This window comes from Pomacea canaliculata, linkage group LG11 (assembly GCF_003073045.1).
Source record: "Pomacea canaliculata isolate SZHN2017 linkage group LG11, ASM307304v1, whole genome shotgun sequence".
Taxonomy (NCBI): Eukaryota; Metazoa; Mollusca; class Gastropoda; order Architaenioglossa; family Ampullariidae; genus Pomacea; species Pomacea canaliculata.
In genome coordinates, this window is record NC_037600.1 from 22230099 (window position 1) to 22242371 (window position 12273).

General features: G+C 39.0%; 1 protein-coding gene and 1 long non-coding RNA gene across 3 annotated transcripts; one reads left to right on the forward strand and one right to left on the reverse strand.

Moving 5' to 3' along the window:
- Window positions 1–1024: 1024 nt before the first annotated feature.
- On the reverse strand, window positions 1025–5316 carry LOC112575412. Of its 2 annotated transcripts, none has more exons than XM_025257277.1 (4): window positions 5171–5316; window positions 3206–3281; window positions 2572–2888; window positions 1025–2438 (listed from the first exon to the last, which is right to left on the reverse strand). In XM_025257277.1, the coding sequence occupies exons 1-4, from the start codon at window positions 5184–5186 to the stop codon at window positions 2218–2220; spliced, it is 630 nt and encodes a 209-aa protein (XP_025113062.1). In that variant the 5' UTR covers window positions 5187–5316; the 3' UTR covers window positions 1025–2217. The 2 variants fall into 2 exon arrangements, with proteins under 2 accessions (XP_025113062.1, XP_025113060.1); XM_025257275.1 differs by having other exon boundaries at window positions 2572–2915; window positions 5171–5303.
- Window positions 5317–5429: 113 nt separating this feature from the next.
- Window positions 5430–6846, forward strand: LOC112575414. Its single transcript, XR_003101629.1, has 2 exons — window positions 5430–6066; window positions 6302–6846. It is a non-coding gene; the product is annotated as an uncharacterized LOC112575414 (long non-coding RNA).
- The last annotated feature ends 5427 nt before the right edge of the window (window positions 6847–12273 follow it).

A 12273-nucleotide genomic window follows, 5' to 3' on the forward strand; every position in this document is an offset into this window, starting at 1 on the left:
ACACTTCATCCCCGAGACATTTAATCCCCAGACACTTCATCCCCGACACTTCATCCCCGAGACATTTAATCCCCGAGACTTGTGTGACAGGTGACTAACCCGCACTACCCGTCAACATGGCGGACAGGAGTGTGAGCCCCTGACACTTCCTCCCCGACACCTCCTCCCTGACACTGCCTCCCAGCACTTGCCTATGTACGTGAGGAAGACATCGTCGATTCCTTCGAATTGCTTGCAGAGTCAATGCCACAACATGATCGCATGCCGGAACTTCTATCCTACTTCGAGCATACTTATATACGTACATACGGGGCCGCAGACTGCGCGGTAGAGGGGATAACTACGCTTCAGCTTTATTCCCTCCAGACACTTGGAACAAATACCTGGACGTCATCGGCGGTGTTGCACGAACAAACAACTCTGTGGAGGGTTGGCATCACGCCCTTCAATCTCTCTTCTCCTGTCATCACCCAACGATGTGGACATTCCTTGATGGTCTACGTAAGGATTGTCAGCTACACAAGGCGTCTGTTCTACATCATGCGCCGGCACAGAGAAACGTCCAAAGAAGAAATTCGCTGAGTTAGCAGGAGAATTAGCAACATTGTAGAGAGATATGAGTCAATGGATCGTCTTCTGTACCTCCGATCATTAGCTTACCTTTCATATTGATTAACAGCAATTACCTCCCGAACACTCAAGAACAATTTTCATATCATATTGTTGAAGAACATTACATTTACTTGCTTATATGAATTTTAACTAATGTTGTAGATGTTCAAATGACGTTGAAGTTAATAGCATGATTTGAATTTGAATTATTTGAATTTCAATTAATAAATTTCAATAAAATTTTTCGCTGACTTCATAATTTTTATAGTTAAGAATTTAGTTTAGGGATGAAGTGTCTGGGGATGAAGTGCTTAGGGATTAAATGTCTCGGGGATGAAGTGTCGGGGATGAAGTGTCGGGGATGAAGTGTCTGGGGATTAAGTGACTGGGAACCCCCCCGATGATCCCCACCCTCACAGAGCGAAATCACCGCGAGTTGGAAGCACTTTCCCTCTAAATCAACAATCACTGACACTGGAGACCTCAGAGAACCTGCAAGTCCACTGCTTACGGTGGGTCAAAGGCCATTCATTCTGTGACACTCTGGGGGCTAGAGCACCGATGTTACACAACTATTTGAGGAACACACTCACAAACAAACACGAACAAGTACGCAATCCTTCATGATTAACTTTCATCACCACTCATTTGTATCAAAGATTGACTGTGTCTTATTCATCCTTGATAAGATCGCCTCTGGAGATGACAGACGATGATGCATTGGATGAAGTTTATGTGTACGTGCAATAGGGTAGAGGTGTGCGTGCGTGTTGAATGTCACTATGTGGGTGTGTATGTTTATATATATATATATATGTTACTTTAACATGTATAAATTATTTTGTGAGCTAAATAACAATTTCTGTCCTGGATTATGCTTGGTACAGATAGTGAAGTGCACGAAGACTGTCTCTGAGATTACATGTCAACATTTGCTAGTTTGCCATTACATCCAATTAGTAACATGTTACAATATTCGATCATTAGCATCTAAGAATCCAATATATGATGTTATAAGGCTACAAGTCTTCTTTACAGCTTATGGATCCTGAAGACAAAAGCTCATTATACCAAAGACATGGAATCTGTGGTGAGCCCTAAAAACATAAATGTAACATTCGTGTTAATTAATTGTAGCCTTCTTAAAATTCTGTTGATCTTCCACTCATTTGACTGAAAAATCGGTTTGGTTATCCAAAAACCTCACAATAAAATTGATAAGAATAATAGTTTTGTCAAAAACTGTCTATCCTATTAGCAATCGGATGATCTCAGGTATTAATAATCTCACTAAGAATGACATCTGGTCTACTGGGAACAATAATCTTTTTACACATCTGTCAAAAATATACAATAAAAAGTTAGGGACTTATCCATGGAGTTGGGTTTTCCTAGAGAAATTTTGACTCGTCGGACCCCACTTTGCTTCAGAGCCCCAACCACCCTGACATGTATGTACTTAGAGACGTGTATCTGGGCAGACAATCACGAGCTTTGAAGAACACCGTGACATGAGGTAAAGTCGATCATTGTGGATATCAAAATTACTTTCCTGCACGACCACGACGACTTTTCTCTCCAAACCACGAACATTGCGAGTATTTGTCACCCAAACCACATCAGTGCAGGCCGTGCCACGTCCTCAATGTTATCATCTTTCATAATCTCTACTGGAATACCCGAATTTTGAAGTCCGCTTATCAAACCAGAGATGTCTTTACGGCCAGTCCCTGTAGGGTCAATCCCTGTAAGGTCAGTACCGTACAGGACCAACATGTCTCTCCACTCCAGGCTGGCTAGTGCTGTGCCCGACGCCGTGGTCCTTTCTGCGGCAGGTAACATTAAAAAGGAACGGATTAGAATAAGCAAATAAATTTCCCTTATAATTATTCAGGTTTTTTTTTTAACAATCTAAAGGTAACTTGCATGTAAAACGACATCACACAACATACTACCCACCTGAAACTCTTCCACGGAGTCTGCGAAGGATTGTGGCCACCTGACAACCACAGGTTTCACAGTTACCTGGGTAGAGAGCTGGGTACCCCTGAGGTGGGTGGTGTACTGTCTCTAGATCATTGTTTTCTTTGAGTAACTCTTCTTGAGTATAGGGTTTGACGTTAAAACGGAATTTTTCATCCTGCTCTACTTGCATGACAACAGCTGGTGGGGAACGGAAGGGTCTGGTTAAATATTCCTCCGGCCAGTCGTCGGATGGAGTTTTGCTGAAATAACTTGCCGCCCAAAGGTGGAGACCAGGAACACGTCCTAGCAGTCTGTCACAGAAAGTCTGGAAGCCTAACCTGTCATTGACATGAGTGTACAAGGTAACTAGCACACCTGTGACACGTTAGTGAATGTCGATCTGTGTTACATGATTAAAAACATAGCCGTCTATGCAGTACATATGCACTTTACACTAAAATAATAGTTCCCTTTTTTCTCATTGATACTAGCAACGAACTCTGCCAATAACTAAATTCAATTTTTGTGTAAAAATGTAATATTCATCATCTGTAAATTATTACCCACAAAACAAGCGATGATCAGAGTGCATCTAAGCCTCTCTATCATATCATAATCCATAACTTACTCTACGTCATCACTGATGACATACAACGAGTCTTCTGTCGCCGCCTGTGACAAGTCGTTGACGGCCTTCTCCACGTCTGTACCGACATCAAAAAAATTATACTTCAGGAACCTCAGCTAAAACAAAGATCCAAACACCTCACACATTTTATTTTTTTTTTTTAATGCCACGACACACTGTAAGCAGACATGTTGCGAAGTTAAGTGTAGAGTCTAGTAGTTAAACTAAACTGATTTTCAAACCCTAGTCGTGCCAGACACCAAGGAGCTTTGTAGCTGGTTTCATGTGCACAGTTACTTTCAAAGCTCATCAGTCTCAGGACAATTTTGATATCAAGATTAATAAGTGGATGTAATCAGTTAATCAAGTCTTTTTCATACTGAAACCATTACATTTAATAGTTCCAATTTTGTTTACTATCTGCTTCTAACGCGACTTTCAGGACAGTAACAATAACGATTAAAAAAAATAAAGTTGTTAATTAACATGTGGTCATTGAGGATTATTGTAATTATTATTGAAGGATTTCAATCATTCATGTCACTGTCTTGAAAAGTATCTGAAAGAATAATATTTTATATTAATGAAAATAAAAGGTAATAAAGAGACTGTAGAGAACAACAAGACAGTCCTCTTTAAAAAGTCAGGTAGGCCAAACTAAGGACAGGCTAGGACAACATGTTATGTACAAACTTGTGTTGTTGAGCAATAATGATATTAATGAACATTTATATAGCACTTTTCGGATTTGCACAAAGTGTTTTATACAACTAATGTACAAAACATAAACTGAATCACCAACAACCAAGCTCCCATATTTACATATACGACACACATTCACTTCTACAACACACTCATGAGAGCGGGAAGTGATTTGATGTTTGTTCTCCTTATCTGTCCCCTCTACTGCCCTCTGTCACGTGCACATCACAAACTCGCGACGGTTTGGGCCTTCGTTCAACAAAACTCAAAGATAACCTGTGACTTGCAACTTCGTGATGTGTGGCTGATGGATTTCTCTTTTTTATTCTAGGCCATGGACTTTGGACAACAGAAATTGTATCCGACTGTCTACATTCTGTGTTCAAAGTTACAGGTAGAAACACACCCGTAAGTCAGTGAGGATTTACTACTACACGCACCGACAGGTCAAATAATACAAATAATATAAACAACATGCACAGGATGAAACTGCATGACCTCTCTTAGGGCTAGCTCCAAATTTACTGAAGTAAGCTTTTTCTGACAGCAAATATCTAAACATCAGACACTCCTGTACCCAACATGTGATGTACACATTACCCTTGTACCCTGTTACCTTCTCTGTAAATTGTTTTTGCCTCAAGCACTGAGAGCTTGCACTTACCTGAGTGTGATCATGAGCTATTTAATATGTGTAATATTGTGTATTCAAAGCTTTTTATAGACCGTTGTTTACACAAATTACAACAAGGTTGTAATTAGACCTAAAGCTTTACTGTGGATGTCAACTCAATGTTTTATACTTGGCTGGCTCAAGGGTAGATGTTAGAGTAAAAGTAGATGTTTGATATTTTTGTACAGGGCAGTGTTCAGCAGTTTAGTTACCTTGCTGTCTTTGATAAAATCTGTCTGTTGATAAGAGCAGAAAGTGTAGTTCATATTTCTTGGTCCACGTGGCTAATAATGTGCGGAAAACAAATTGCTAATGTAAATATGAGAGATATTAGCATTCTCCTGAGAGTTTTTGCGCTGTCACAATATGTTTATACAGCAATGAAAGTAACTTTTATAAATAAAAAAATACGTTGCGTTCACATTAACAAAGAGGTAACAATGTAATTTTATCCCTGAAAGCAGTGATTTTGAGATACGACTTCAACTACTAGAAAAACTGTCCGACATGAAATAAGTGAACTCGTGTAACACCAACATGCAGGCAATGGCAGCCTTTCATCGCCTGATAAGGTAGAGGGATCAGCTCACCTGGTCGTAGGGACATTAATTCTCACACCTGTGTCACCAGTAAATCTTCACTCCTTCAGTCTCTCGACCGCACCCACGGAGCGATAACCCTTGACCTCGGCATGGCTTAGGGTCTGAGGCAATTTGTGTCACATTAAAAAGGAACGGACACTTTTTCTCCACAGCTTGTGTGTTAGTCACCATGTTGCTTTGAACGAATGTCAGGGTCAAATTGATAAGAGTGAAAATATTAAAAAAAAAAAAATCTGTACAAGCTCGTGTTGTCATTGTCGTTAGATTAATGTGACGACATCCTAAACTGATTTTGTGAAAAAATAATTAAGATCACGTGATGTCTCCAAGACTCAATGACGTACCGTCACCTGAGGTCTGCTAGTCTGTGGTGCTGTAGCAAGATAGGACCTCTCATCAAGAATCAAACTCCCAGCGAGGTATGCAGCAAAGATATCTCATTCAGTTTTACAACAACATTTATTTTAATTTTTACACACGAAGATCGTTGTCGCGACTGTCACGTGTCGCCGGCTGCAGGGGAGGTGGAAGTGCAGGGGCGAGGAGGGGGGCCGGCGGTTAGTGCAGGTAGTTACTAAGTTATTGTGTTTGGAGGAGAGGGCTGGCGTGTCGTGCATCTCTCGGCGGAGACAGTTGAGTAGGTAACAGACCCGCTCTGTAGTATTCGCCAAAATCGTGATAATCGACATGTTCAACACATCGTCACTGCAACACTTCTTTACAGAGTATTAACAAGACCTCAAGAGGATGACATGTGTGATGGTGAGAGTTCACTCGAAACTAGTTCAAGGTTCACTGCAAATCTCATTTACGTCCTTGTTGCTGGGCTTTCACACATCCTTTGATTTTATTAACAGAGAGGACGACTGCAACTATGAGAGAAGGTCAGTTTTTTTCTCAAATCTTTTGTGCGAGAATAATTTATTATATAAGAAAATAAACGATAATAAAACCATTTTTATATAAACGAAAGAGCAACAATTATATATATTATATAATATTTTATCGTGTGTGCTATTTATGTTACTATATTGATATTTAATATAGAAATGACGTAGTTTGTCTCTCTCTCTAGAGATTACGTCATTTACGCGGGTTACGTCATTTACGCGTGTGCAGGTGGGAGCTTAGTCTCGTGGTGGCTGTGAGGCGTGTTTGGTTGTGGTGTGTCACGTGGCATGACTGGCCAATGGAACGTGGGTTTGTACAGAAAGATCTAGAGAGGCCAACTAAGCGTTTTGGGCTAGAAACTTCTGGGAAGTGACATCAGCGTCTGGGTCTGTCGCTTGCAGCTTTTGTGGAGTAAAGTTGACTGAAGTCGGCTCAAAGCTGTCTAAGTTCTTCACTGGCTGCCACTGACCGTGACCCAAACAGTTCTGGGACGTCGAGCACGGGAGGCCTCCACGGTCACGTGACTTTGGTGTAACGAGATAAGTGGCGAGCGTGTGTTGTGAGAAATAGTGTGTTATGTGTGTGTGATTAGATTTAAGGTTAATTAAACGGTGAGTCATTAGATATCTGGACACATTAGATGCAAGGGGAAACAATTGGGAAAGGGACGATCTAGGGGACCAGCCAAGTTAGGGGAGACAACTTATGACCAAGTTACCTGTTCTGGAGTATTCCCTGTTATATTGGTAAATTATAGTAATCTTTAAAACGTACTAAATTGCCTTGAGTTTTCTTTCATTGGGGGGATGCATGCTGGGGGCTCGTGTAAAGCTAGTTATAGAGTAGATCTGTAATTTAGTACAAGCGCATGTAGTGAAATGTCGACGTGATTGGGTGAGGATGTCGGCGGTGTGTTTGATCGAGTGTCAGATATCATACCGCCTACCAAATCAACGGACCCCGCCCCAGGTTTGCGACACACAGAAACGCACAATAATTGAAACAAAAAATGCCTTTGATTTTAATTAGTCATACATTGTATGAGTACATGTACTGTATGACTGTGTCTGTGCCGCCAATTATCTTATAAATACCAAGCAGCCCTTGGAGGAAAACAGCTTCCTGTCCCCTGCTGCAGTTGAACGCAATAGAAGTCAAAGTAAGTGTAACAAAGTGTTCTGCAGCCTGGTTATGACAACTTCTGTGTTGATACAAGTAAGTAGTACGGGAATACCCGATAAGTTGGACTGTTGACCGACTTACAGGAAACATCCGGGTCACTCGCGACTAGATGCGCGCCATTACGGAGAGAAACAACAGCGAGGTCAGTGACTAATTATACTTACATATTTGTTTAGAAGAATGTGTAAATAGTTTTTATCCAGAATTATCGTAGGAATTAGGGAGTTTATGGTCAGATATCAAATAGTCATCATCTCATCAAAGTACACTTCCACTTATCAGTCCCACTACATGTACTCAGGATATCTGTTGACCTCTCTACACTCGTGTAAAGTGTTAAGGATGTGATTATTTTATGTTTTTGTTTGTTTATTATGGATTTCAAATTATTGGAATTTACGATGTATTACAAAACATTACATGCCAGTAACACTAGGGACCGATAGGCTACCTTCCTTGAAAAAGATTATATTATGTACACAAACAGACAAAACTAAAATAAGTGTTGTGGATGTGTAGCAGGTCCCATGAAGATCAAGTAGACAACAACATTCAGCACAATGATTGGTTTCTTGTCCTGACAAAGACCAGGTAGCAGTCGTCGCTTATTATACATGCTAAACACACAGAGTGTCATCAGGAGAGGGTAACATTGTAGTATATGTTGAAAACTGCTTTAAACATTCACTGAACATTGTGATTCGAGTACACGAAATATAATGTCATTGACAAATGACAAGCATTATTAATACCAGAGGTTAATTTTAAGTATGCTAAGTTACAAAGCAAGTGCACAGTTACAAAACAAAGTGGTACATCATAAAAGAATGCATGGCTTGATTAAGAAAATTCTTAGTTTCTTACATCTAGGACCATACCTTTCACACACACACACACCTTTCACTTACTATTCAGTAGTTTAAATGATAAAGGAAATGATTTTGTGTATGTATATATATATATTGGTTCTGCATCTTTGGTGTAGCATAAGGTTTGCCTGAATTTAATAAAACAACTTCTCCTGCAGTGAAATGTTCAGATATTGAGTAAATGCCACTTGCCTTATAATTTACTAAACGCAGCAAAACCTAGATTCCTTTGCTTCACAGCAATGATTTTATAACTAACATTGGCGATAGTGTTCAAACTGTTCCTATCATGGACAGACAAGCACAACATTTGGCATTTTTTACCAGTGCTTGTGGGCATTGGATTTTATAACCTTTTACTTAGTCTTTAAATATTCTTGAAGAAGTATTTTGTGTAATGTAGCAGTACTTGGTTCATCCCTTATGTCTTCATCCATGCCCTTAGTTCATGTTTTTTAGGGTGTCATCAGTTCCTGAAGCTTATGATTCAAGAATCTTTTTCACCCTTTGAAGGGTATTGAGGTATTCAAAATATATAAAATTTCACACACATTACGGTATATCTTATATGCAATCTCTCTCACTCACACCTACACAGACATTCACTAGTCAGTTTGTATTAGTTACTACATTAAAAGCTAATTTTTTTTCCTTACCCACGTGTTCTTTCCCTCTTCTAGCCCTCTAGTGCATCTCACTTCACTGCATGTGTAATCTAATAAATCAAAGTACATAAACACATGTAAATAAGCAAAATGTTTTGGAGGGGATGTTTCTGCTTGTGTCTGTAATTCTTACCTAAACACAGGTGCATACACACATATATATATATTCTTACTCATATCTGTATCTATTTCTATATCTATAGAAAGTCCACCCTACACAGATACTGCTATATGCTTATATATAAGCCACATGCACACACATACTGATATCTATATATATACATAACCCCCTTCCCCCAACACACGCACACCTACTCATATCTGCACACATATATACAATTCCCCTTTCACACCTACTCATATTTGCTTATATATATATAATCCCCTCCATCATGCACATTTGTTATGCGAATGTATACATGTGTACTTCCCACCACTACACACGCACAGCCTGATATTTGCTTATATGTATGTAACCTCGCACACACAAAGACACACGCACATATACTCATATCTACCTATATATATATACCCTCCCGACACATATATATACTCATGTCTACTTACATACATATATCTAATACCCCAGCGCACACATATCTGCTTATAAATCCTGCCACATACACATACTCATATTTGCTTATATATATATATATGTAAAGCTCCCCTCCACACATATATACACATTCTCTTAATTCTTCTAGATTTCTGTTCTAAGTAATAACAAACTGAGATCATCTAATAAAGGTCTTCTTATTTGTTGATGTCAATAAAGAATGGAACTTACAGGCATTAGGATTGTGTGTACAGTAAAGTGATAAATTATTTGTGCTTTGGTCAGCAAATGTTTTAGAGTTGAATAGAGAATGGAATTCATTCATTACAAAATATATAGAGGCTTTCATTTCTAGGGTCTCATTTCAGGACTGGACAAAGAATGTTTAGAAAACAGTTTTCTACTTTTACACAGCAACTGCGTATACTATAGTCGGTGTGGTGGTACTTGATAGTTGTCCTAAAATGAGAAGGAGAAACAAGCAAAGGATTAAAAGGACCTAAGTTGGGTAGGTTAGTGAAGAAAGGCAGCGAGAACTTTATTTCACTTTTGACAGTCAGATTACATCACCAGGAAAGCTCAAGGAAAAGAATAGAAAATGAAGTTTGATCTTTAAACCTACAAGCACCAGTATGTTGTACAAACTCACTTTTCTGAGCGGCTGCAGACATCTCGTGAGGATGTTAATGATTGCTGGTTGGTTTTTTTTTTCTGTCTGCTCGGACGCTTGGAACTATCATCCTTCAAAGTTGTACAGTTTTGTCTTTCAGAAGATTTGTGAACTCTACTGCAGGACCATATAGATGAAGTGAGCTGAGGTAGTCTGTAAAACATTATAACATTATACATATGATGTCATTATATTGTCTCACAACACGAGGTCCGTGTCTCTGTTTACACAACAACTAGTCTCAACATCAATATCACACGGTCTACACACTGAGACTTATTTATTCAGGTCGTGCTACCATCTATTACTTACTGTTTACACACTGGGTCTTGTTTACACAACAACTAGTGTCAACAATCATAACGACGTCGACGCTGACAATGACATCACTGTGCATGTCGGCGCTGGTACATTAATATGACGAGGTGACGTTTATGTCAGTGTGTGTGTAGGGGTCTGACGAGGTGACGTTCACGTGGTCAGTGGAGGGCTGCGAGCACAATGAGCGTCACTCACCTGATGGCGCGGGCTGCACGCTCTGTGGTCACAGTTGTTGTCTTCATCCTCGCCCTTCATCTCATGTTCACTGCGCGTGGCCAAACAGGTTTATAATTGTGTGGTAGAAAATTACGGATGATAATTGATGACGATGAGGATAATGATGATAAAAATAGACTTTTGATGATTTTTGATGATTGGTGATGATTGGTGATGATAATGATTATAAATAGTAAATAATACTGTTGATTAATGATAATGCTTGATTATGATTATTGATCATTATTATTTATGATCGATGATTATTGATTAATGATAATTATTGATGAACACCTTATTGTCCTGGTAGTATATAAACTTACTACCGTGAAAGTACGGCCACAGGAATGCACGCACGGTCACAAACGCAAAATGTCAAAATGACAATCCTTCCCTCAAGGTAAATTTTTATAGGTTAACAAATTATAGATGGAAAAACTGTGTGGCAAGTGTTGTTGCCACTGTATATTTGTAGATAATGTGCTGTTGTAGCGTAAATAATTCACCTACACAACTGTGCTTTACGATCCGTTAAGATTTTGTCAAATCCACTAAAAAAATAAACAATCCTGAAATCGTGAAGGTGAACGGCTAAATAAAAGCTTGCAACCAGAAGTTTGACTTCAACGTGTATGTATCGATGAATTTCGTTTTTTAAATTTTATTTACACTGTCTCCAACTACACAAACTTACCATAAAACATGAATACGATTTTGTAAAACCAATTTTGCAATGTCTATGGAGTATCAACTCATTCGTAAAACGCTACAAAACAACTCACTACACTGGACATCATCCTAAGGTGTTGGCGCACTGTGATTGGTTGGAGTGTTTAGTGTGAGGAAAGAAACTTCTAGAACCTAGAGGTCTACTGTGTGAGACTTTGTGAGCCACGCTGGCCGTCCTTCCACAGTAGTAAGTTCAGATACGACCAGGACAATAAGGTGTTGATGATAAGATTAATAATGATTGATGATGTGACGATCGATTGAATCCTCCTCCTCCTCCTCCTCCATCCATCCATCATCCATCCATCCTCATCCTCCTCATCCTCCTCCTCATCCTCTTCATCATCATCATCATCGTAGTAGTAGTAGTAATTCGTCACTAACTTTCTTAAGAAAAAAAAGCATGAATTTTTATTCTTTAAAAACTAAAGAAGAGTATTCTTAACCATTGTTATTACAAAATTAATTGCAAATGTCAATTGTATCTTTTCTTTTCATGATATAGGTAAAACTGTAACGTGTGACATTCCTTCAGTGGAACCATTGGCCAGTACGTCAGTCACGTGTCACTTCCCTGAGAATGTCAATCAGACGAGGAGGATCATCACTGTCTCTTTCTATAAAGGGGCACAATATACAGGTGTAGTGATGATAAGTGTTTTTGCTGCTGCTGTGTTTTTAGCATGTTTAAAACATGTGCTGCAATGTAGGATATACTTTTCGTTCTTTTTTTTTTTTTTAGTAAAAGGGTAAATTCCTTGGATAAGTTTGTGATAATTTGGAAGTGATCCACTTTTTATTTTTGATTTTCATTTTGTGTTGTGTCCCAATATTTACCAGTTATGAATTTGCCTTCAGTTTCATATGAAAACGATATTTTGGACTGCTGGTGGATGTCGGGAAGAATGGACTGCGACGTCCAACCAGGATACAAATTTAACAGAATAATATCTCACGAAATCACCTTGGAGATCCCACGAGTTTCTACAAAA

Bases quoted from the DNA above. Each gene is read 5' to 3' on its own strand.
- LOC112575412 (XM_025257275.1), bottom strand. The intron at 2,916-3,205 runs GTAAGTTATGGA...TGTCAATGACAG, and splicing joins GTCATCAGTGATGACGTAGA to GTTAGGCTTCCAGACTTTCT. The intron at 2,439-2,571 runs GTGGGTAGTATG...TACCTGCCGCAG, and splicing joins ACTCCGTGGAAGAGTTTCAG to AAAGGACCACGGCGTCGGGC.